At 35.7% G+C, this 21,899-nt stretch overlaps 2 protein-coding genes across 7 annotated transcripts in view; one reads left to right on the top strand and one right to left on the bottom strand.

The window, feature by feature from the left end:
* Positions 1–999: 999 nt before the first annotated feature.
* Positions 1,000–21,899, bottom strand: part of LOC145940765 (dipeptidase 1) — an 83,639-nt gene continuing 62,739 nt past the window's right edge. For both annotated transcript variants that reach the window (XM_083046284.1, XM_083046283.1), the window contains exons 9-11: positions 18,268–18,343; positions 7,595–7,730; positions 1,000–1,821 (exon numbers count right to left, since the gene is read on the bottom strand). In XM_083046284.1, coding sequence (XP_082902410.1) covers positions 1,705–1,821; positions 7,595–7,730; positions 18,268–18,343 — 329 coding nt within the window. In that variant the 3' untranslated portion in view covers positions 1,000–1,704. The remainder of the gene's footprint in view (positions 1,822–7,594; positions 7,731–18,267; positions 18,344–21,899) is intronic.
* The window catches only part of LOC145940774 (uncharacterized), a 225,604-nt gene continuing 220,415 nt past the window's right edge, over positions 16,711–21,899 (top strand). For 3 of the 5 annotated variants that reach the window (XM_083046295.1, XM_083046296.1, XM_083046300.1), the window contains exons 1-2: positions 16,711–16,882; positions 16,975–17,022. The gene's annotated coding sequence lies outside the window, so the exon portion shown is untranslated. The remainder of the gene's footprint in view (positions 16,883–16,974; positions 17,023–21,899) is intronic. The other 2 variants (XM_083046297.1, XM_083046299.1) reach the window with 1 other exon arrangement.

Consider the following 21,899-nt stretch of genomic DNA (forward strand, 5'->3'; position numbering starts at 1 on the left):
TAACATGCATTTTTATGTTGTTCATGTGTTCTTTCATTCGAGTATTAAGGTGTCTTTTGGTTTGCCCTATATATTTAGCGTCACACTCATTACAGTCAATCCTGTATACAATTTCAGTCGTATTTGTCAAAGGTAATTTGTCCTTTCCCCGTTTAATTACTGTGTCTAGTTTTTTCGGTATGATGTAAATTACTTTTAAACCTGTTTTCTTGATAATTCTTGTGATATTATCACTTAAGTTTTTAATATACGGCATTAAGATACAAGAAGAAATATCAAATTCCTTATTTCTGTCAACACCACTCTGAACACTTCTTAAAGAACAAATTCTCTTATCGATATAATGCTCTATAATTTCCGTAGGGAAACAATTATTAGATAAGATTCTTTTAACAATATGTAGATTCTTAGTGTGATAACGATCATCAGATAACAAAATAGCGTGATCAACTAAATTGTTAATAGTGTTAACTTTGTATTTGAACGGATGATTTGAATAATAGTTTAAATATCTACCTGAGGAAGTAGATTTTTGGTACCAATTAGTCAAGAGTTTTCTTTCGCTTCTAATAACCGTTGTGTCCAAAAAATTAATCATGTTATTCGTTTCGATTTCATGGGTAAATTGTAAACGTTGATGGTAACTATTAAAAGTAGTCAGAATGGTGTCGATTTCCGTACGTGGTACTATAGTAAACGATTAACCTACAAAAAGACACTGAGAGTTTAAATCCTATTTATGATAAAATTATTAAAGTTGTTTAGCATTGTTTGTTTTTCATCCCCGACGAAACGTTTAGACACATTCAATCAACTTGTGTGTGATTATGTCGGAAAAAAGTTTTTGTTCTTAATTAAGGTATGCTTGTTGAAATATAATTGAGGTTTGCGCTATTTTCTATAAAAAAATTACAAAATTATAATTATTTTTGTCCGTTATTTTTCATATTTTGAACATTAATTTATTTAATTTTAGATTTGAAAAGGACCTGAACCAAAGGTAGAAACGTAGTCTTGTTTTATGTCGAATTAATAAAGATCATCTTAGCCAGTTGGGTCGTTTTAATATTTCACCTTTTAATTTTTCTTCACTGGCGACACGAAATACTTTTAATATAAATATAAATATTTATTAAAAATTATAATAGACACACTATTTTTAGACGCGTGAAACAGAGATCGATCGATAGAAGCTAAAAGACAAAAGTAAAACTTGCAAGTTAGAATTTTGTTTATCTATAAAAAAATAACAATGTTTGATTGATCTAATTGCAATTCTTATATTCGCGGCTCGATGCCTTTAGTCACGGTACTAAACGTTTCACTGGCCGTCTCGATATCTTTCGCGAACACTCGCATCTCACAGATCTGGGATCTTTGGCGGAAATCGAGTTTATCTACCTACTTACGTACAAAGATGAGAATCTTGGGTAACGTCGAGAAGGATCGAAAAGATTGAGAGAGAGAGAGAGGGAGGATTGTGCATACATGTTTGTGCAGTGGACATCGTCCTTGGTAGATCGCAAAATTTGGGGGGGGGGGGTGGAGGTAAAGATGTAAAGGGTGAGTTTTACTTTTGCTGGGGCAGTGAGCTTTTTCCTTCTTTTCTCTCTCTCTCTCTTTCTCTTTTTTGTCCTCTCTTCCTCTTTGTTTCCGCTCCGATCATTCGATCGTTTGCATTTTCGTCGAGAGGATTCTGACAGCTTAAGGCGCCATCAGACGTTTTATGTTATAACGGCAGTAATCGCGACCGATTATGTCCTCGTGCGGGATCTCCTCCTCCAGCGGCTCCATACCCTCCAAGGCCAGGTTATCGCGAATCTGCGCACACACAGAGAATGCTACGATATGGTAAATGTGATTTATTGACTGCTAAAGCTTAGCTTACGGTGATTTATACGGTTTAGCCCTTTAATACGCGCTACATAGCGTCGTCGACGTCCATCGTGCACCCTCGTGGAACAATGCTACCAATCACGGTTTACAGTCGTCGATCATTTATTGTAATCCGCGTACGCATCTATGAATTCGCCATAAGTGGATCGATAGTCCGCGATCACGACAATACTTCTGGATTAGAAATTATGGAGAATTTCGGAGCGGTTAGATATTAAGGAGATTAAATTTGCTCACACATACACACACAAACGCATACCTATGGATCAGTGAGTGAATCGATATATTTACAAAGCGCTCATCGCGTGCTTGGAACCCAATTCTCCCCATTTTTCTTCCGTTGCATTCCGGTAAAGCTGGTGAAAAAAAGCCGATGAATTTTGACGTCGCGCCGGGCTTCCGAAGGGTGCGGCGAAGATGGAAGACCTTGCCGCACGTCGCAAATGTGTTCTCGGGAAAAATCGCCAGACGTAGGAGAAGCGAGGAGATAAAAAAGGCGCCCACCCCGAGATGGGCTACGATGAAAGGCAAAGACTAGCGCGCGCGCGCAAGGGAAAAAAAAAATCGCGCGGTCCGCGCGTATTTCACACGAGCACATGCACGGTGCCCATCAATTTTCGGTGAAGCCCATTAACCTCCCACGGAGGCTTTGCTCGAAAACGAAGCTTTCGACGGTTGACGAAAGCATTTCAGCTATGCTCGCGACGCGCGACTTCTGTCACTATGTGATGACGAAAAATCGCCGCGAGGCCAGTCAGAAGTCATACATGTATAATGATATATATGTACATACATAATATGTATTTTTGAATACATATATAATTCTCCTCGCGAGAAGAGATTAACGTACTTTTAATTTACTATATATATCGATATGAATTTTATACGATAACGAGAGAAATTGATGATTATATAAATTCAAAAGAAAGTTTTAAGCTTAAAAAAATTTTGAGCGATTTCTCTTTTAATTTGATATTTGCTATACTTTATCTTCTTCAGCTAATATATTCAGGATTCGTTAATTAAATAATTTTATAAAGTTTGATAATATTGTGAGTAGAGATGTATAATACGTTTTAATTAAACAGATACGAAGATTGATAATGTTGCATTTACGACATTCGAAACGAACGAAAGAAACAAATGTTTCGCGAGAGAAGCGAGAGATATAAAAACCGTCATCGAATTTAAAATCTTTTCTATGCTTTTTTTCCGGCGCTTCGCGGAGTAAAACTTTTTTATAGCGCGAAGAGAGAGAGAAAGTCTTTTTCTGATTCGTACGAAAATAATTCGGTGCAACGCCGGAATATAAAGGGTTTTTATTGATTCAGAAATACTGGCCGCGCTTTTTTCTACGCTTTGTAAAATTTATTTCGTTTTCATAAAATAAGAAAACGATGTTCTCCGCAATCCGGGTCAATTTCGGCGGATTACATATTAGAGCAGCGCAGCGTAAATTTCATTCTCACCTAAAATCTACCTTGTAGTTTTTTTCAATTAAACAGAGCGCTACAGCAAGACACAGCACGCTATCGCAAATATTTATCATGGAGACGCAACTGCAATTTTTCGGTCATTGATTGACCTGCGCTGCGAGAAATCAATACTGCACATCAAAGAGAATTGGATTAATATATACACATATAAGAAACGCGAGAGCAATTTTTCTAAAATAATTTTTATAAATAAATTGTTTTTGTGTATTTATGCGCGCGCAAAAACTTTGTGTGTGTGTGTGTGTGTGTGTATAAAAATTGTTGAATTTAATTTTTCATCAGTAAAAATAAAAATATAAGAATTTTAAGAGATATTAAAGATAATTTTATTATAGCATGAGATGAAACTTGCAGTTATTATGTTTAGCTCATTTTTAAATGTTTTTTTTTATTATGTATATGTTCACATAAGGTTTATAATCAAGAGAAATAGTTTTAAAAAATTGGACATATGTTATTTTTTGAGCATTTACAAATGTAAACTTTTCTTAATACTAAATAATACTATGTACATAAAGTTTCATTTTGCTGTCCCTGTTTGGATTTCAAATTAAACGAGTACAGAGAGAAATGATGGCGTGCATCAGCGACAAAATAAGAAAAGAAAATAAGTGGACGATATAGGAGGACGTCGACAAGTCTAATCAAATCCACTTTATTGTCGCGTTCACGCGTTCTACATGTAATGTTACGGTATTTACGTTATAAACTCCAGTGATATGAACGTCTCGCAGGAGTCTAATAGCTTTCTCTTCGTAAACTGCTCCGCATATATTCTGCTCTAAAATTGAACTTTTTTTCTTTTGGGCATGTATATGCTCGAAGAAACTATTGACTGAAACTTTAAGCGTTAATGGACGTTGAAAGGTTTCCCTTATAAATGCATGGGCAAGTCTCTTCTATTCATACTTTCCCAAATTGAGTTGCATATAAAGCTCCATTCTAAAAATTACATATTGTGGAATAGAAATTCTGTAGGCTTTTTTAATTGCAAAATTTTGATATTCAAGTTTCACATTTGTATGAAAAATTATATATGTGATATGATTGTATATTAGAGCTTCTGTGTTTTCAAACGACATTTTCACGAACGAGAATTATGCAAAATGTGAGATTGAGATATTAATGGACATTGAAGTGCTTTTGCTCATAAATGCATAGACAGTCTTGTTATAGTTTATATTCCTATCTGAATTACATGAAGTTGAAGACCACAGCAATCTCTCTTCTTAAAATTAAAAAGATAATAAAATTAAAACTTTTTTTAAACTGTTGCATTGAACTAAATATATTTTCTATATTTAATATTTAAACTTTAATATTAATGAAAGCATGAAAGATTATATTATGATATAATATATAAATATTTTACCTAAATTTTTTCTCATTCGTCCGCATTTTACCTCGCTTATAATTTTACGTACCATAAGTATCGAAATACGTAAAATATATATCGACAAATGTGATGCATTTTATCATAGTAAAAGTATCTGTTTTCAAAAAATACAAAACTAAAATATAAATTAGCATATAATTATATTATATAATATATTAATATACTTTATATGCAAGAGATTATATACATATAAAGTATAGTAATATTACATGATATAGTTATATGCTAATCTATATTGTGGCTTTGTATTTCTTGAAAATAGATATTTTTATAAATGATAGTCATCACATTTGTCGATATACGTATATATTATTGTTTCGATATTTTTAGTTGAAATTTTTGCAACATTTTTCAAACAAATTCCTTTTTAAGCTGAAGAATCAGTTATTATAATTATAATTTATATTATAATTATAATTTATCTTAGAAAATTAGACAGAGAAGAGAAACTGTAGAAAAGAGCTTTGTTCTCCATTAGCCTGTTTCGAAATGGCATGGTGATTTACATAATGCGAGTGTGTACGACACTGATTGCATTACGCCCGAGGAATTTCCACCGCTGTTTCCGGGCGACTTCTTGCAGGGAGCGTTCGGCGGAGGCGTCGCGCGGTCTTACGAAATAGTATCAAAGTTCCTACGAATTCCGTTCCCCGTATACGAAGAACAATAGCGAAATTGAATTTCAAGGTAACGTAATCGCCATCATTTTGTTCACCACATCGCGCCGTAGGCATGGCCATTATTTCAGCAATTACGACGTTTCTCGCCTGCCGTGTAACCCGGACCGCCATCGTCGGCAGTGGAAAACGGCGATGAGATGAGTCGAAATTGCTCAAAGGATTTGCTCTTCGCTGAACCTCGCCGACTTTATTGCGACGAGCGGAAAGCGAAGAGCAAGTAAATGTATGATTGTATATGTACGTGTGTTTTGTGTGTGTGGCACGTGTGTATGTGTTTCAGATAAGAAGGTATGATGATTTCTCCGCGAATTTGCACATTGAGAATTAATGGCCACTTGCCGTCTCTCGGTTAGAAGAAACTCGATTCGATAAACGTGGAATTTTCACGTGCTACAAATTAAAATTCCTCCCCGCGTGAATAAAGTAAATCACATTTTCATATTCCGATAATCAAATAATATTCTTTGGAGCCGGATCTGCACGAAAGTTGCACGCGTCGAATTAAATTGAGAATAATTTTGAAAGAGCGCGATTTTTTCGCGCGACGCCTCATCCCTCGAAGTCGCGAGCGCGAATTTTTTGCGCGGTACGACGATAAAATAAATCATCCCCCGAAGAATTCAGAGCATAATTTTAATTCGCCAGTTATATATCAGGCGGTCGAATCTTTGTTCTTACGGGAAGCCGACGACCCCGAGAATTGTTAGGCGAATGCGAAATTCACGCTTTAGAGCGTAATTTACCGCGGCGCGTTTATTATGTTACAATCCGAACGTGTAATACACATTCTTCTCTAAATATAATAAATGACTCTTGCCGGACAAATAACCGCGGGTTCCGTTGACCACACCGCACCGCAATTAAATTATCACAGTAATTTCAACAACGGCCATCCTGAGTGTCCTCAAACATCCGGAACATCCGGCACACATAATTTCTCACATCATTCCTGTCGGGGCGTGTACCACCGGGTAATATCTGGACTGAAACATTTTCAGGGGCGACGAAATTCTCGTAGGACGATCTGCATTCGACTGCACTTCGCAAAACCGGGCATTTAATGTTGAAATATACGGGACCATTAATCGAGTCGAAAATGTACAAGTAGAATTCAATTAGAGAAAATTTAATTTAATTTACACAGTTAAACACATTAGAGAATGACGGGGTGAATTTTAACGATACGTTTTAATTAGCGAGTTTTGTCAATGCTATAAATAATGAGATGAACGAATGCAAACAGAAGAGATAGAAGACTAATTATGATTTTTAATTCTTTGAGCGCTGCAGTTTTAATTCCTCGCATTAGTATCGATAGCTGTTATTTTTTTTCTACAGAAAACTAGGTAGAGAAAAGAATAATTTTATCATTTTCTTTGATTATTTTCTTCGATTACTTTGATTTTATCAATTTATTTGATTACTTTCATCATTTTGTTAAACCGTAAATACTAATAATTCTCGTAACTTTGCAAGAGAATGTGGTTCGAGCGTTAAATTTTAATTAAATAAGCGTCAACGAGCAAAAGGGTTCCAGATGCAACAACTCTCCCTTGAACGTTCAAGCTTATCTTTCGCGAAATATTATAAAGCGTCAGTGTGTTGAGCGATGTTGAACGATACTTCAGGATCGTTTAATACACACGTCATATGTAGTCGTGGCTATATATACGTGTGCGGCGCTTACAAGGGAGAAAGAAAGAAAGAAAGAAAGAGAAAGGAGAGCACACACACCATTGGATAGGTTAGTAGATCCTGCCAGCTGGTCTTCTACGACTGGCAGGGCTCCAAGGGAGCAAAAATCGCGGTCCGCTCGACCGAGTTCTCTCTCTCTCTTTCTCTCTTTCATCTGACGATGCACCACGCGCGCCACGCCGGATGCATGATTTGTGTGCTTTATTAAATCCGATATTGGTCGATTCGGGTAGCCCGAACCAGGCCATCGGTTATTTCGCGGCGGAAACGAGCGCTCCTTTCTCCATTCTCTTTCTTCACGTCGCAGCGACTTTTTCACCTTCGACACGCGTCCGTTTCTTTTTTTCATCAACCGAGAAGCCGAATGCGCGGCAAAGAATTGTCTCTTATTCTTTTCTCTTTTTCGCGAGACTCTGGAAAGAGTAATTTACCTGTTCCACTGCCTTGAACACCCGTATAAGATTCAGACCAGCTAGTTTCTGGATGTCTCCCTCCGACCAGCCACGCGCTAGCAATTCCGCAAAGAGCTCCGGATACTTGCTGACATCCTCCAGACCCGTTGGCGTCCTGAGGCAAAGAATTTACGATGATTTAGCCTTCATTATGATGAGATCTTATTGAGATTCGTAGATAAGGCTACGACGTGATTGTAATTAAGATAAAATCGCAATAGATCGAGTTGCATTTTCTTTCGAGGCGTGAAAATTTAGAAAACTCGAGACATTAAATGCATTTTCGAAACACATAATTCTAACAATATTTAATTATTCTCTCGAGATTCGCATTGTTAACATTAAGCTTTTAATATTTTTGGTTTTTTAATACAAAGTTCTGATATACATATTTAATAATATTATTAAAATGATCATTTTTATTTTGCTGTAATAAATGAATTAATATTAAATTGGATTAAAAATTTGGGGTCATTTTTATACTATTAATATATGAGCTATAAAAAACCGAACAAATTTTCTGGCGGTGAAATGATAACCGGTAACCTGTCAACCCGCGGTGACCTATAGCTGCAAATGCTAATAGAAAGATACGGGGCGAAAATAATTTCATCTCTCTCCCCCTTCATCTCTGAAAATATTGTTTTAAAACACTGCATCCATCGCGATAAATTTTCGTCGTCGGGCGCTCGACTGCGCCACCATAAAAGTCGATATGGAAATAATGTCCGTTCGGTAAAGCGCCCAGCTTGTGAACGTACGGCGCACCTAAGACCACAATTTACATGAATATTTCTGCTCGATAAGATAGGGCTTTAATGAAGCAGAAAGCTCCGGGAGTTTAAATTAGAAAACTGCTTGAAACTTTTATGGGGTCCACCTTCGTACTTTGCGTATTTCCGTATTATCTTAATTTTACTGCGCGCACAATTCTTTGTGGCGATTCTACTATCTATTACATATATACTGAGGTGCGGTGAATTATTTTCGTTCGCATTTTTGCATTATTCAGTGCGTATAGATGCGACCTTGATGCGCGGTCTCTCTGTAAAAAGCTCTCATCTATTATGCATGCAGAAAGAGAAAGAGAGTGATATAAAATAAAAAACTTAATTAATATGTGTGTCTGTACGAGATTAATGATGCGACTTTTATTATATTTTTACCGTGATTTTTTGGAGATAGTGACTTTTCACGGAGACAATTTTTGCCGATAGATCCTTCTTTAAAAAATCCTAGAAATAATCACGTTAAGCCTCTTTGTGATGTTTATTATTGATTAAATATCGTTTATTCAAAATCTTTCCTATATTCTCTCTCGGATACGTTTCTCCCGAACAAATGTTTAGTTTGAATTATTTTGCAAAGTACTCGGGCGAAATTCTCGCGTTTCACGACATGAGAATTCTCTGCTTTCAACTGTTTCGTTCTAGAACAATTATTTGCAGACTATCACCGTTATAAAAATCGAAATGTACGTACTGAGGCATCGGGCAGAAGAAAGGTGAATCCGCACGGAAGAAGGTCAAAGTACAATAATGAGCTAGTCGGGAAGCAGTCGCGGATAAATTACACGAGTTACTTCGGGCGGTTTATCCTTCATTACTTTAATTACCAGTACGCTGGGTGACTGCGGGTGAACTTACTTTACCGCTAAGAAAGACATGTCGAGAAAACAACTGCTTTTACCTTACGCGATCCTTATACTCATAAATCTTAGGGTAGAAATGTGTTATTAGACTGAAATTCTCGAGCCAATTTAATGCTAGAATGCAGAAAAGAATATATCTCGCATGAAAAAATATTCCTTGTAAAAATATTTCTGGAATTAAAATCGTAAAAAATAATAAGTCTCTCTCTACTTTTTAACCAAAAAGAGAGATCGTTTCAAAAATATATTGCTCTTTAAATTTTACTTTTATATTGCCATTTTCTTTATTTAAAAAAAGATTCAAGAATTCCACGATCATTTTGCAAACTATCTGCTGTCTGAGATAATAAAAAAAAATTATCAATTTTTTAGATCATAGCAAGGAAGAGAGATTTATATATTTCTTAGAAATTCGAAAATATTGTCTACTTTATATTTAGGCTTACTGAAATAATTTAAGAACATCGAATACCATCCTTATTCTCACAATTGTCTATATTTTGTTAATTTATCTTTGGAATCGTTACGCGAACATATCGATATCTTTCTCATGAAGGTATGTTGAATCGCGACGCGGACGACGAGTGGGAACCCGATAAAAGGGCTTTAAAATGAATTTCGACGTTCTCATTAGGGACATCATAACGAGAGTTTGTATAAGACCCGATGACAACAGGGGATGGGATGGAGAAAGGGGAAGAGACTGACAATGGACCAACAAGAGCGGTTAGAGACTTATTCACGGCGCGTCGTGCCCTAGCTGAAACTGGCAGTTATGCAATTGTATACTGTACGCACATCGGCCGACCGCATCCAGAGGGCCGTTATTCTATTCTCGGAAATTTCCAAATCGGGCGTGTCCATCATCATAAACTGACTGTAAACGCGGGATAAACGCGCGCGCGATTCAAGAGAGGGGGCATTGTACGCTTATCCATTATGTTTCATTTTTGTCTGATATATTGTATAGAAATATAATACATGAAAATATAAAACTAGAAGAATTTTGTGAAAATATGTCTGTGAAATTGGTATGAAATCGGAGAGAGATGTTGTTCTTGTGATATTATAATATTCACTTAAAATGACGATTGTATTTGATTTTTTATTTTTCTTGAGCACTTTTCGAGAATATCCAATGCATCAATAGACATTTGGCTTATATGTATTACGTTCAAGAATTTATGAACTTATTTGAAATTTGTTTTTTTTTTTTTTTGCGTACGCAATAAAACTTGTACATGGATCCTCTGGGGCTCTGTGAAGCACAGATTAAGAGTATTTTATCTAGAAGTTTTAAAAGGTACAGAACTCATAACTCATATGTTTCGACCATGGTTGAAAAAACAATTGAGAATATTATGTTTAAATAATACATCTAATATGATTGATTTGCATTATATTTTTGCAATATTTTGGTCTTTAATGTAGATTTTTCCATATCCGTTCGCAGAAAATGTCCACGAAAATGAATGAAAACGATGATGATGAAATTAAAGCTAAATTATTTGCTATAAATCAACTTGACGTCAGATATATAAAGATTGTTTTGTAACGACAGTTACAGAGATAAATAATTAAACTCCGGGGTGCGCGATTGTTGTTGAAAATATTGACCTGTCGCGAAACTACTCGACGCAGGTGTCGCCCGTCGAACCGAGAATCCGCAGTACTGTTGTAGAGAGTTGTCGGCTGATCACGGTCACGAATGTTATTCGTAAACTGTTATTCACGAAATTCCCAATTCTGTTGGTCGTCTCTCTCCACGTCGACGAGGATTGAGTCGACCATGTACGCGGAAAGCGTTCGTGTTCGCGTTCTCGCGCACACGCAAATACTTCTCGCCGTGGCGAGATACCCGGCGGGCTGAATCTCCGTGGTATAAAAATGTACGTGCGCACGCGGACCTTGTAAAAATCCGCTATCGAGAGCAACGACAACGCGGTTACCGGACATCGATCCGCCCTTTCTCGGGACGTGCGGGCTCTTTTTCCTCTCCCGTCTTGCTCTCGTACTATCTCGTCTATTTGCCCGTCAGTACGACCGAATCGAATTCAAAAATGCCGTTTCCACGGGAAAATACGTTTCGCTCAAACCCAGTGACAGTGATTTATGGGCGAGGCTGAAAAGCGCGAAGCTCCGGTGGATCGTTTCGTGGAAGAAGCGACACGCGGATCCCGATTCCCCTAGGGAAAACCGAGAAAGTGTCCATCGATGTTTTGTCCTTTTTCGCGAGCGTGACGTGGATGTCAAGCGACGATAAGACTTTAGATAGAACAATTAACTTTTTATATCAAGCACCATATATCTATGTATTATGCTGTATGATTTAATTAATATTTCTTTTATTCAACGCCAATTTTTTTTCTTAGGAAGAAATAGATGATAATTACTCATTTTTTTACAAGTTTAAAAATTTCACATTGCATATAAATCGAGTTGAAATGCAATCTGCTTTAAATTAAACGAAGAATGAGGATTTATTGTCTATTTTTTTTATTTATTTTCCAAAGATCGTTCATTCTCAATCATTTATAATTTAAGGGGAGAATCTTTTCAATGTCTTCTTTTCTCTCTTTGTGTTTACGAGAACTATCTTTTTACATTTTTCTTCAACACAGTTTCAAACTGTGCACATGTAGGTCTTTCATCATCCTCTCTTTCTCTCTGTATAGACTTCCTCCTAAAACTTTAAACTTGATATACCGTCTTTGTTTTAACGTGACGTCTATGCACAACGCGAGAACTGTAGTAAGACGGTTCTAAATTCTTTGCGCTCGTCTATAAACAACCGCTCCAAACGACGCTACTATAACCGGTCTGGAAACTCGACGAAGGACCCTCGATATGAATTTTAATCTAGCGTAAAAGCTTATTGGCCGGCAGAACTAGCGGTGCCACGTCCTGCCAGTTTTAACCTCCTCGTTTTCGCGCTTCCTGCACGTCCTGCCGTCTATTTCCGCGTAACCCACTTTTTTCTACCTTTAGAAATAATTAAATACATCCTCCGACGCTTTTTCCGACCCATCTCGTACGAATATTAGTGTTGCTTTTCGCGCCACGTGTGCGTTATCCGGTTCGTGTACGTAGCCAATGAAACGAATATCTCCTGCGATTAGTCGGCTGAAATTTTAATGACTCACTCACTAATTCAGACGATTTTTCTTTGTTTTTGACTATAGCAGCGCCACACAATTTTTTTTAAATATTAAACGGAATGTATAACTTTTATTTATGTTTTGGCTAAAATATCAGAACAGAATTTTCGTAGCATTTCTGAAGCATAAATTTCTTATTGAGTTCGATTTAATAAAAGCTGGCATTTTTAAAATTAACGCATTAACATTGTCAATCAATTGAGATTTTCAAATAAGATATCTATTTGTCGGCTACGCATTTCGATCTTGCATTACCCGTGCGGAATTATTTGCAGCTATATGCAGCAACGGACGTGAACGAAACGATTTGCGGATTGAAACGATTGAGGTAAAAATGCAACGAGCGTAACAATAAACGAATTAATCGTTGAAGAATAAATAGCAATCGTGCTTCCGGCTTTCATAAATTCCGGACCAATTTCCTATGTGAAGGCAATGAGCCGCGAGCCGCACATGCGGATGTTACGCATGGGATCGAGGGTTCCCATGTGAAATGCTTCCCGCGATTAGCTCGTTGAAATTTTAACCACGCGCTGTCAACCGGTGGGGTTAATTTAACGTGCAATTAAGAACGCGGCGTTTCTGTCGTGCGGATTCAACGCGACTGTTTCTAATGCAGTGCCCAGTATGGCCTGTGCATGAAACTGAGGGACTACGCGATTCGTTTCCGGGACAAATTGCTGATTAATTTGGCAAATAGTTGCTGTATTTTATTACCGGCAACTCTTCATCTCGGATTGTTTTATTATTATTACATTTCATCATTACGGCGATATCTTCGCTTAGTTTATAATTATGCTGACCAATTTTTTTTAGAGAAAAATTATAGTCTTTTTTTTTTAATCTTCTCGAATATTTCCGTGGATTTTTTGCCCAATTTTAAAAATTTTATTTCTTTTTGAAAAATACAAAAAATATCCTTTATATTGTTTTGTACTTATAGAAAATATTTGTAATAAATGAAGAGAGGTTATGCAGGGAATTATGAAGGGAAGAAATTATGCAAATTTACGCAAATTTCATATTACGGCCTGTCAGAGAATATTTCCAGAAAAAAATGTTTTATATGGGAAGCTATTCATTGGTCTCTGCTCGTATCGGCTATTACGATTAGCACGTTGAAATTTTAACCACGAATTGTGTCAGCCAGAACGCTTCATCGTACGATTCGCCGTACGTGATCGTTCTGACCAAAAATAACGCGCGGTTCTACCTTCGAAATTAAATATACTTGCGAGAACAGTTTTTGTCTGCAATGAAAGCACGTTATCGAATTTATTTGCGGCGGGTTCGCCGCGAATACGAATAAAAGTCTGTCGACGGATGAAATGCGCTTCGTCCTAAAAAATTCGATCGATCATTTTACTTTTCACGTGTTCGCTAGAAAATATATATATTATCAATGTTCCCAGGATTTCCAATTTTCAACGTAAACTCACTACGGAAGGTTTGAAGGGAGGAAAATAGTAAACGAGGAAGAATGGCGCTTTTCTCTTTTTTTCCCCGAGTTTCCATACGCGACGCCTTTATATTTTGCTCTCTTCTATCGTATAATTTTTACTATCAAACGCGTAAATGTGTTACGCGCGCGAGAAGGTTGATAGCTTCCTTTTTTTTCTATCACGACGAGTGTAACACTTTAAATCCCGAGTTGCCGCGGCAGATATTAAACTTCCTTCCTTCGTAGGGCGAAAAGCTGGAAACATGGGATGGAGGAAACAAGCATTGTTTTCATTCCGATGCGACATCTTTCTCGAGATTCCGGTCGTTCGTATAGCCACCAAAGTACATTCTTGTTATTCGCGTCGTTCTTCTTGAAACCGTCGCATTCAGGGATCTCAGACTTTGCGAGGAAACCGTGACATGTTTAAGAATGAGCGTGAAAATAATCTTTACGTAGATTTTGCAATAAAAGAAATAAAAGATGCAACGTCGCGCCTCGTGTCGGATGCGGTGACGTATTCATATTATCAATTTTGATTTGCTATGTGTGTGATTGGATGTGAAACCGCTTTAATAAAGTTTTGATTTATCCAGCACTCTTACCGCAAATAAATTGAATTTAAATGAAACAATATCGAGTTGTGTGGATTGTTTCGCATTTAAAGTTGATAAATTTTATACGACTGCACAATATCAATCAAAGATTTAAAAAATTGGAAATATATTTATAACGTGGAATTTAAACATTTCTTTCCAATAAAGTTGGTTTAATAAAATTTAGTTCCCATTTCTGTTAACTGAATGCAATTAATTATAATTACAAATGTTGCATTTCCATGCTGTTTTAAAAACATTCTCCCATCTCTAAAATTATTAATAAATATTAAAAATTAATTTACAGATATTTACATGTAAAAATATCGTTAATTTAAAACACGATTTAATATCAAGTATCCATGTTTTTATTTTAAAGTCGCGGTAATGGAATATTTATATGAAAACAGTAAAAATAATTTGTGTAAAATAAAATTTTGGGTAGAATATGTATTTTCCAATACATCAGTAATTAATGATTTATATTCATTTATTAAACTTCGTTTGCCTGTTTTGCAGTTTTTCTCTGAATTTCACGCTTCGATTCAATTTATTTGCTCGTGAGAAACATAAATGGAAGCTCACATATATACTAAATACATATAATATAATAAATACATATAATATAATAAATACATATAATATAATAAATACATATACATATAATAAATATATTTAAAATGAGGACACGTACTTTTTTTTTATTTTTGCGTTACGCCTATCTCGTTATATCGAAAATTAGCATTTTAGATTCGAATTTAAATAAAATATAAGTTCTTAAGTTCAAGTATATTTATAAATTATATTTGTAAATACCGTTATATTTGCTTTTGCACATATTTACTTTTCCGATTTCCCACATTTGTATTCGATATTATCGCACAAAAATACGGGAAAAACCGTATATCGCGACGGTTCGATCAGCGGCGTACCTTTTACATCGTTTTTCTTCTTTATCGTTTGGTCTGCAAATCACGCTTCGATGCATCCACGCTGTTTTTCAATCCTCTACCATATACATCAGACACAATCACGTGTGTTTTTTATGCGGATCCCGGGAACTCAACAACTTTTTAGTCATCCTCTATCGCCCTCAATTTACTTATAGTTAGAGCTGTTTTTCTTTATTCATCTCTCTCTCTCTTTCTTCTGCTTTTTCATGCTCTCTCAATTTTTTCGTGAAAATTAATGGTAGGGGCTGCGATTTCAGCGATGCTCGCGCTTCAAGAGATCGGCATTTTTTAACAAAAGAGAGTTGGTCACGTGTTTACTCGATTTTCACAGTTATTTAACAGGCTTCGTGTATGTACTTCCATCTCGAGTTATCACGGCAAAGAAGAACTCTGCGAATTGTTTCTGCACCGAACAGACTGAGAAAAGGCGTGAGAAGCGTAACAAAGGCGGGAATAATGGACGGAAATAATGTCGGCCGTTCGGTAACAAACGGCTGAATACCGCATCGGGTATCTCGCGAGAACGATTTTATATATGGAATTCTTTAAAAATGCATCTGTACAATAATTTTCTTCTCCTCGCAACGTTCGGGAGAAATAAATAGACTTGGAACGATATTTATGAAGTCATCTTGACTAAACATCTTTCATGTACGCATTATTTTCCCTCCATTCCCATCTTACTTTCGGATAAGCGAGATGTATCGGAGCCGAATAGTCTGAATATCTATCCGAAATCGAAACCAGTAATCTCTTCTCTTCTCATAAATTTTGGGGACTTAACTATCTCCGAGTCTCACAAATGATTGGTAGCGCGGTACGTATTGATTTACACCCCGACCTATATCCAAAGGTAACCGAAAACTTTCCTACGTTTGCACTAATTTACAATCAGCTCGACGGAACTGATACGCAGAGAGAAACGCTCTTATATGAGTTTGCATTGCTCCCATTTTGCAAAAAAAAAAAAAATTGTATTTATGTTAGTGCGAACAATACAACTGCTATTTGATATTACTAAAATAACACAAGCGTGCGCTACGCGCCATTTTTCGGTTTTATGTTTAAAAAAATGATATTTAAAAAAAATAATATTAAGTTTTTTTAAAGCTGATTTCTGTCAAAAAATATTAATAAAACGAAAATTTGCTAATTAAATATTCTCGCTTGCATATTTATATTTATATTGTGTATGTTATAATGCGAAATAATAAGATTATTCTAATATATGTATGTATTTTATTTGTTACAGGTAGCATTGCGATACACACGTCGTGTCGGGAGTGCCGTGTAAAGTGTCGCGCGTCGGGAGTGCCGTGTAAAGTTTCGCGTGTCGAGAGTGCCGCGTAAAGTATTGAACAATCGTAATTATTCGTGTTTTCGCAAATGTCGTGAGTGCTACGAAGGACCAAGAGAGGAGGAGGAGGAGGCCCGGGGAGCCATCGGGCGACAGCGGAGCAACTGTGAGGTATGCGAAATAAAAACATTTGCATTGTTTATGAGATATTCGACACACACATATGTATATGTATATACATAATTTGAATATTTTGTTTTCAGATCAATGTGCTGTGTACTACAACTCCGCTATTGTACGTATGGGTATCGGTGAGTGAGAAATTATTTTTTTTATAACATTTCTATAGCGGTAATGGGGGTGTATAGAGTATATTGAAAATATTAAAATAATAATGTTTTAAATAATATGTTATAATATCTTATCCGCGATTAATATTTTTTGACAAAAATCAGCTGATAATTGTCAAAAATATTAATCGAATTTAAAATATTATAACATCCCTTTTTAAAAAAGGCATGTTAAGTCCATTTTCGCAATTTTTATTGTTGCATCTTTTCCGTGATGCTGATTGACTGTTTCGATTCGCATTGTGCGTTATATTTGTAGCATCAAGAGGCTGTCGGCGCGAGGGTTAGTAGTTTAACAGTTTATTCAAAATAAAATAAAATAAAATAATATGTTTTAAATAATATGTTTATAATGCTTTAAACTCGATTAATATTTTTGATAGTTATCAGCTGATTTCTGTCAAAAAATATTAATCGCGGATAAAGTATATTATAACATATTATTTACAACATATTGCTATTTTAATATTTTTAACATATTATTATTTTTAAATTTAATTAGCAAATTAACGCTTTAATCAACTGATTTCTGTCAAAAAATATTAATAAAGCGTTAATTTACTAATTAAATTTTTAAATAATAATATGCTAAAAATATTAAAATAGTAATATATTGTAAATAATATGTTATAATACTTTATCCCCGATTAATTATATTTTTTGACAGAAATCAGCTGATAATTGTCAAGAATATTAATCGAGTTTAAAGTATTACAACATATTATTTAAAACTGATGTTATTATTTTATTTAATTTTATTTTGAACAAACTGTCAAACTGTCAACTGTCAAACTAACCCTTGCGATGACAGCCTCTTGATGCTATGAATATAACGCACAACGCGAATCTCGACAGTCAATGAACATCGCGGAAAAGCGACAACACTAAACTTCGATATATGCGAGTATCTACTTTACATATCTTTTTTAGAAAAGGAAAATGGTTACTTTCATACGAATGATCGTACACACATAAATAATTACTGTTAAATTGATTATCTTTATCGGTTCGAATTGTGATTATCTTATTATTTTAATTATTTTCTTTAATTAATTGCGACACTTGATAGAACATAAAAAAAGTTTTTTGTTATTCTCCTTTATCCTTATCACATTTTGGAAACCATCCATCTCTTCCATTATTGTCGCGTTTATCATCGCATTTTTGATGTATAATTATATACTTCAAACGTATAATTATACTTACAAATTGATCCCGTCGTATCCGGCTCCGATGCCTACGTGATCCACCCCGGCGATTTTCCGCACGTGATTGATGTGTGCTGTAACATATCACGAAAATTGCACGTATTACGTAATCGTCGTAATGTCCGCTGCGCTTAGCGTACTGCGATATACGGAACTCATTTGCCATGTAACGAGGAGAATTACATTCGCCACCCTAACCGCGAACTACCGCTTGCTGAATGCAGACAGAGAATCCTCTTCCGTCCAAGTTTCCAACTTGCGAATTGGCTTCTTTCGTGGCAATAGTATGGCGGCACTCAAGTGTTCATCATCGCGTCGAAAATCGCGCGGCAAACGCGGGAGATTAAGTCTCAAGTGGTAACGTCAGCGTTATGTCCGACACCTCGGTATACGTATGAGATACTTTGAAAAAGCGATCTTGAAGTGAATCAAATTTTATAAAAAGATCTTGTAAGTGATATTAATTGAAACAATAAAAATTATTTTATAATTTTATAATGACAAAACTATTTATACTATAATAGCATTTTTCAGAAACATGCATTATATTAGGCAGAAAAGCAATATCAATACATTTTTCGTAAATGATATCTCTAATTGTAAATTTTAAGAAATGTTGATAGCTATTATATCTTAAGAAAAAAACAATTTTTTTAGTGTGGTTTATGAAACAAACTAAAAAGTATACATATTCGAAATTTTTACTCAAACCTTCCGCGTTTATTTATTCGCGCTATCCGAGACGACAAACACGGGAGATAGTAAGTCTCACGTAGTAACATCAGCGTTAAATCAGACATCTCGGTATATGTATAAAATACTTTGAAAAAACGATCTTGAAATTAATAAAATTTTATAAAAAAATTATGCTAAACCTTTCGCGTTTATTTATTCGCGCTATCCGAGACGACAGACGCAGGACATTAGGTCTCAAGTAATAACGTCAGCGATAAGTCAAACATCTCGGGTATACGCATGAGACACTTCGATAAAGCGATCTTGACATTAATAAAATTTTATAAAAAAATAATGCCAAACCTTTCGCGTTTATTTATTTGCGCTATCCGAGACGACAGACGCAGGAGATTAAGTCTCAAGTAGTAACATCAGCGATAAGTCAGACATCTCGGTATACGTATGAGATACTTCGATAAAGCGATCTTGGAGTGAATTAAATTTTATAAAAAGATCATGCCAAACCTTTCGCGTTTATTTATTCGTGTCATCCGAGACGACAGACGCGGGAGATTAAGTCTCAAGTAGTAACGTCAGCGATAAGTCAAACATCTCGGTATACGTATGAGATACTTTGAAAAAACGATCTTGAAATGAATAAAATTTTATAAAAGGATCATGCCAAGCCTTTCGCGTTTATTTATTCGCGCTATCCGAGACGACAGACGCAGGAGATTAAGTCTCAAGTAGTAACGTCAGCGATAAGTCAGACATCTCGGTATACGTATGAGATACTTCGATAAAGCGATCTTGGAGTGAATTAAATTTTATAAAAGGATCATGCCAAACCTTTCGCGTTTATTTATTCGCGCTATCCGAGACGACAGACGCAGGAGATTAAGTCTCAAGTAGTAACGTCAGCGATAAGTCAGACATCTCGGTATACGTATGAGACACTTCGATAAAGCAATCTTGAAATAAATAAAATTTTATAAAAAGATCATGGCGAACCTTTCGCGTTTATTTATTCGTGCTATCCGAGACGACAGACGCGGGAGATTAAGTCTCAAGTAGTAACGTCAGCGATAAGGCAGACATCTCAGTATATGTATAAAATACTTTGAAAAAACGATCTTGAAATTAATAAAATTTTATAAAAAGATCATTCCAAACCTTTCGCGTTTATTTATTCGCGTTATCCGAGACGACAGACGTGGGAGATTAATTCTTAAGTAGTAACGTCAGCGATAAGGCAGACATCTCTGTATATGTATAAAATACTTTGAAAAAACGATCTTGGAGTGAATTAAATTTTATAAAAAGATCATGCCAAACCTTTCGCGTTTATTTATTCGTGTCATCCGAGACGACAGACGCGGAAGATTAAGTCTCAAGTAGTAACGTCAGCGATAAGTCAGACATCTCGGTATACGTATGAGACACTTCGATAAAGCAATCTTGAAATAAATAAAATTTTATAAAAAGATCATGGCGAACCTTTCGCGTTTATTTATTCGTGCTATCCGAGACGACAGACGCGGGAGATTAAGTCTCAAGTAGTAACGTCAGCGATAAGGCAGACATCTCAGTATATGTATAAAATACTTTGAAAAAACGATCTTGAAATTAATAAAATTTTATAAAAAGATCATTCCAAACCTTTCGCGTTTATTTATTCGCGTTATCCGAGACGACAGACGTGGGAGATTAATTCTTAAGTAGTAACGTCAGCGATAAGGCAGACATCTCTGTATATGTATAAAATACTTTGAAAAAACGATCTTAAAATTAATAAAATTTTATAAAAAAATCATGCCAAACCTTTCGCGTTTATTTATTCACGCTATCCGAGACGACAGACGCAGGAGATTATGTCTCAAGTAATAACGTCAGCGATAAGTCAGACATCTCTCCTGCGTCTGTCGTCTCGAATAGCGCGAATAAATAAACGCGAAAGGTTTGGCATAATATTTTTATAAAATTTTATTAATTTCAAGATCGTTTTTTCAAAGTATTTTATACATATACCGAAATATGTCTGACTTATCGCTGACGTTACAACTTGAGACTTAATCTCCCGTGTCTATCGTCTCGGATGGCAAGAATAAATAAACGCGAAAGGTTTGGCATGATCTTTTTATAAAATTTAATTCACTCCAAGATCGCTTTATCGAAGTATCTCATACGTATATCGAGACGTCTGACTTATCGCTGACGTTACTACTTGAGACCTAATGTCCTGTATCTGTCGTCTCGGATAGCGCGAATAAATAAACGCGAAAGGTTTGGCATAATCTTTTTATAAAATTTTATTCATTTCAAGATTGCTTTATCGAAGTGTCTCATGCGTATACCGAGATGTCTGACTTATCGCTGACGTTATTACTTGAGACTTAATCTCCCGCGTCTGTCGTCTCGGATAGCGCGAATAAATAAACGCGAAAGGTTTGGCAGAAAACAGGACGACGATTTTTCAATGACGATTAATATACCGCGTCACTTTTTCTCGAGAGCCACAAAGAAAATTACCTACACTTACACGTTTCATTCGTTTCCATTGTTGCGTCCGCTCGGGCAATGTATTTTTACGCGATTTGATGTACAACGTTCTCTCCTCCGCAGCTGCATTCGTATCCACGTTACCGTTGTTGTTAATCATAATACAGCGCGAGGCGCATAATAAATTCGCTTTGAATATAAGAGAATATTGCGCTTGTGCAAATTGAATAAGTAATTCGTTGAGCGCAGACTCATCTTCCTGTTTATGTAAGTTGCAAGAAATGGTAAATTAATTAACAATTACTGTGATTGAATTGCAAAAAAAAAAGAGTAAGAAGATAAATTCAAAGAAACGCGCTAGCAATTTTCAATTGATATATCCGGCGAGCGGGATTGAAGCAAATTATGCTCTGCTTACTGCTAGCTTTGTAATCACGTTTGTAAATACAATTTCCA

Source organism: Prenolepis imparis, unplaced genomic scaffold (genome assembly GCF_030444845.1).
Source record: "Prenolepis imparis isolate NDT839.2.m4 unplaced genomic scaffold, iyPreImpa1.0 SCAF_9, whole genome shotgun sequence".
NCBI classification, from domain to species: Eukaryota; Metazoa; Arthropoda; class Insecta; order Hymenoptera; family Formicidae; genus Prenolepis; species Prenolepis imparis.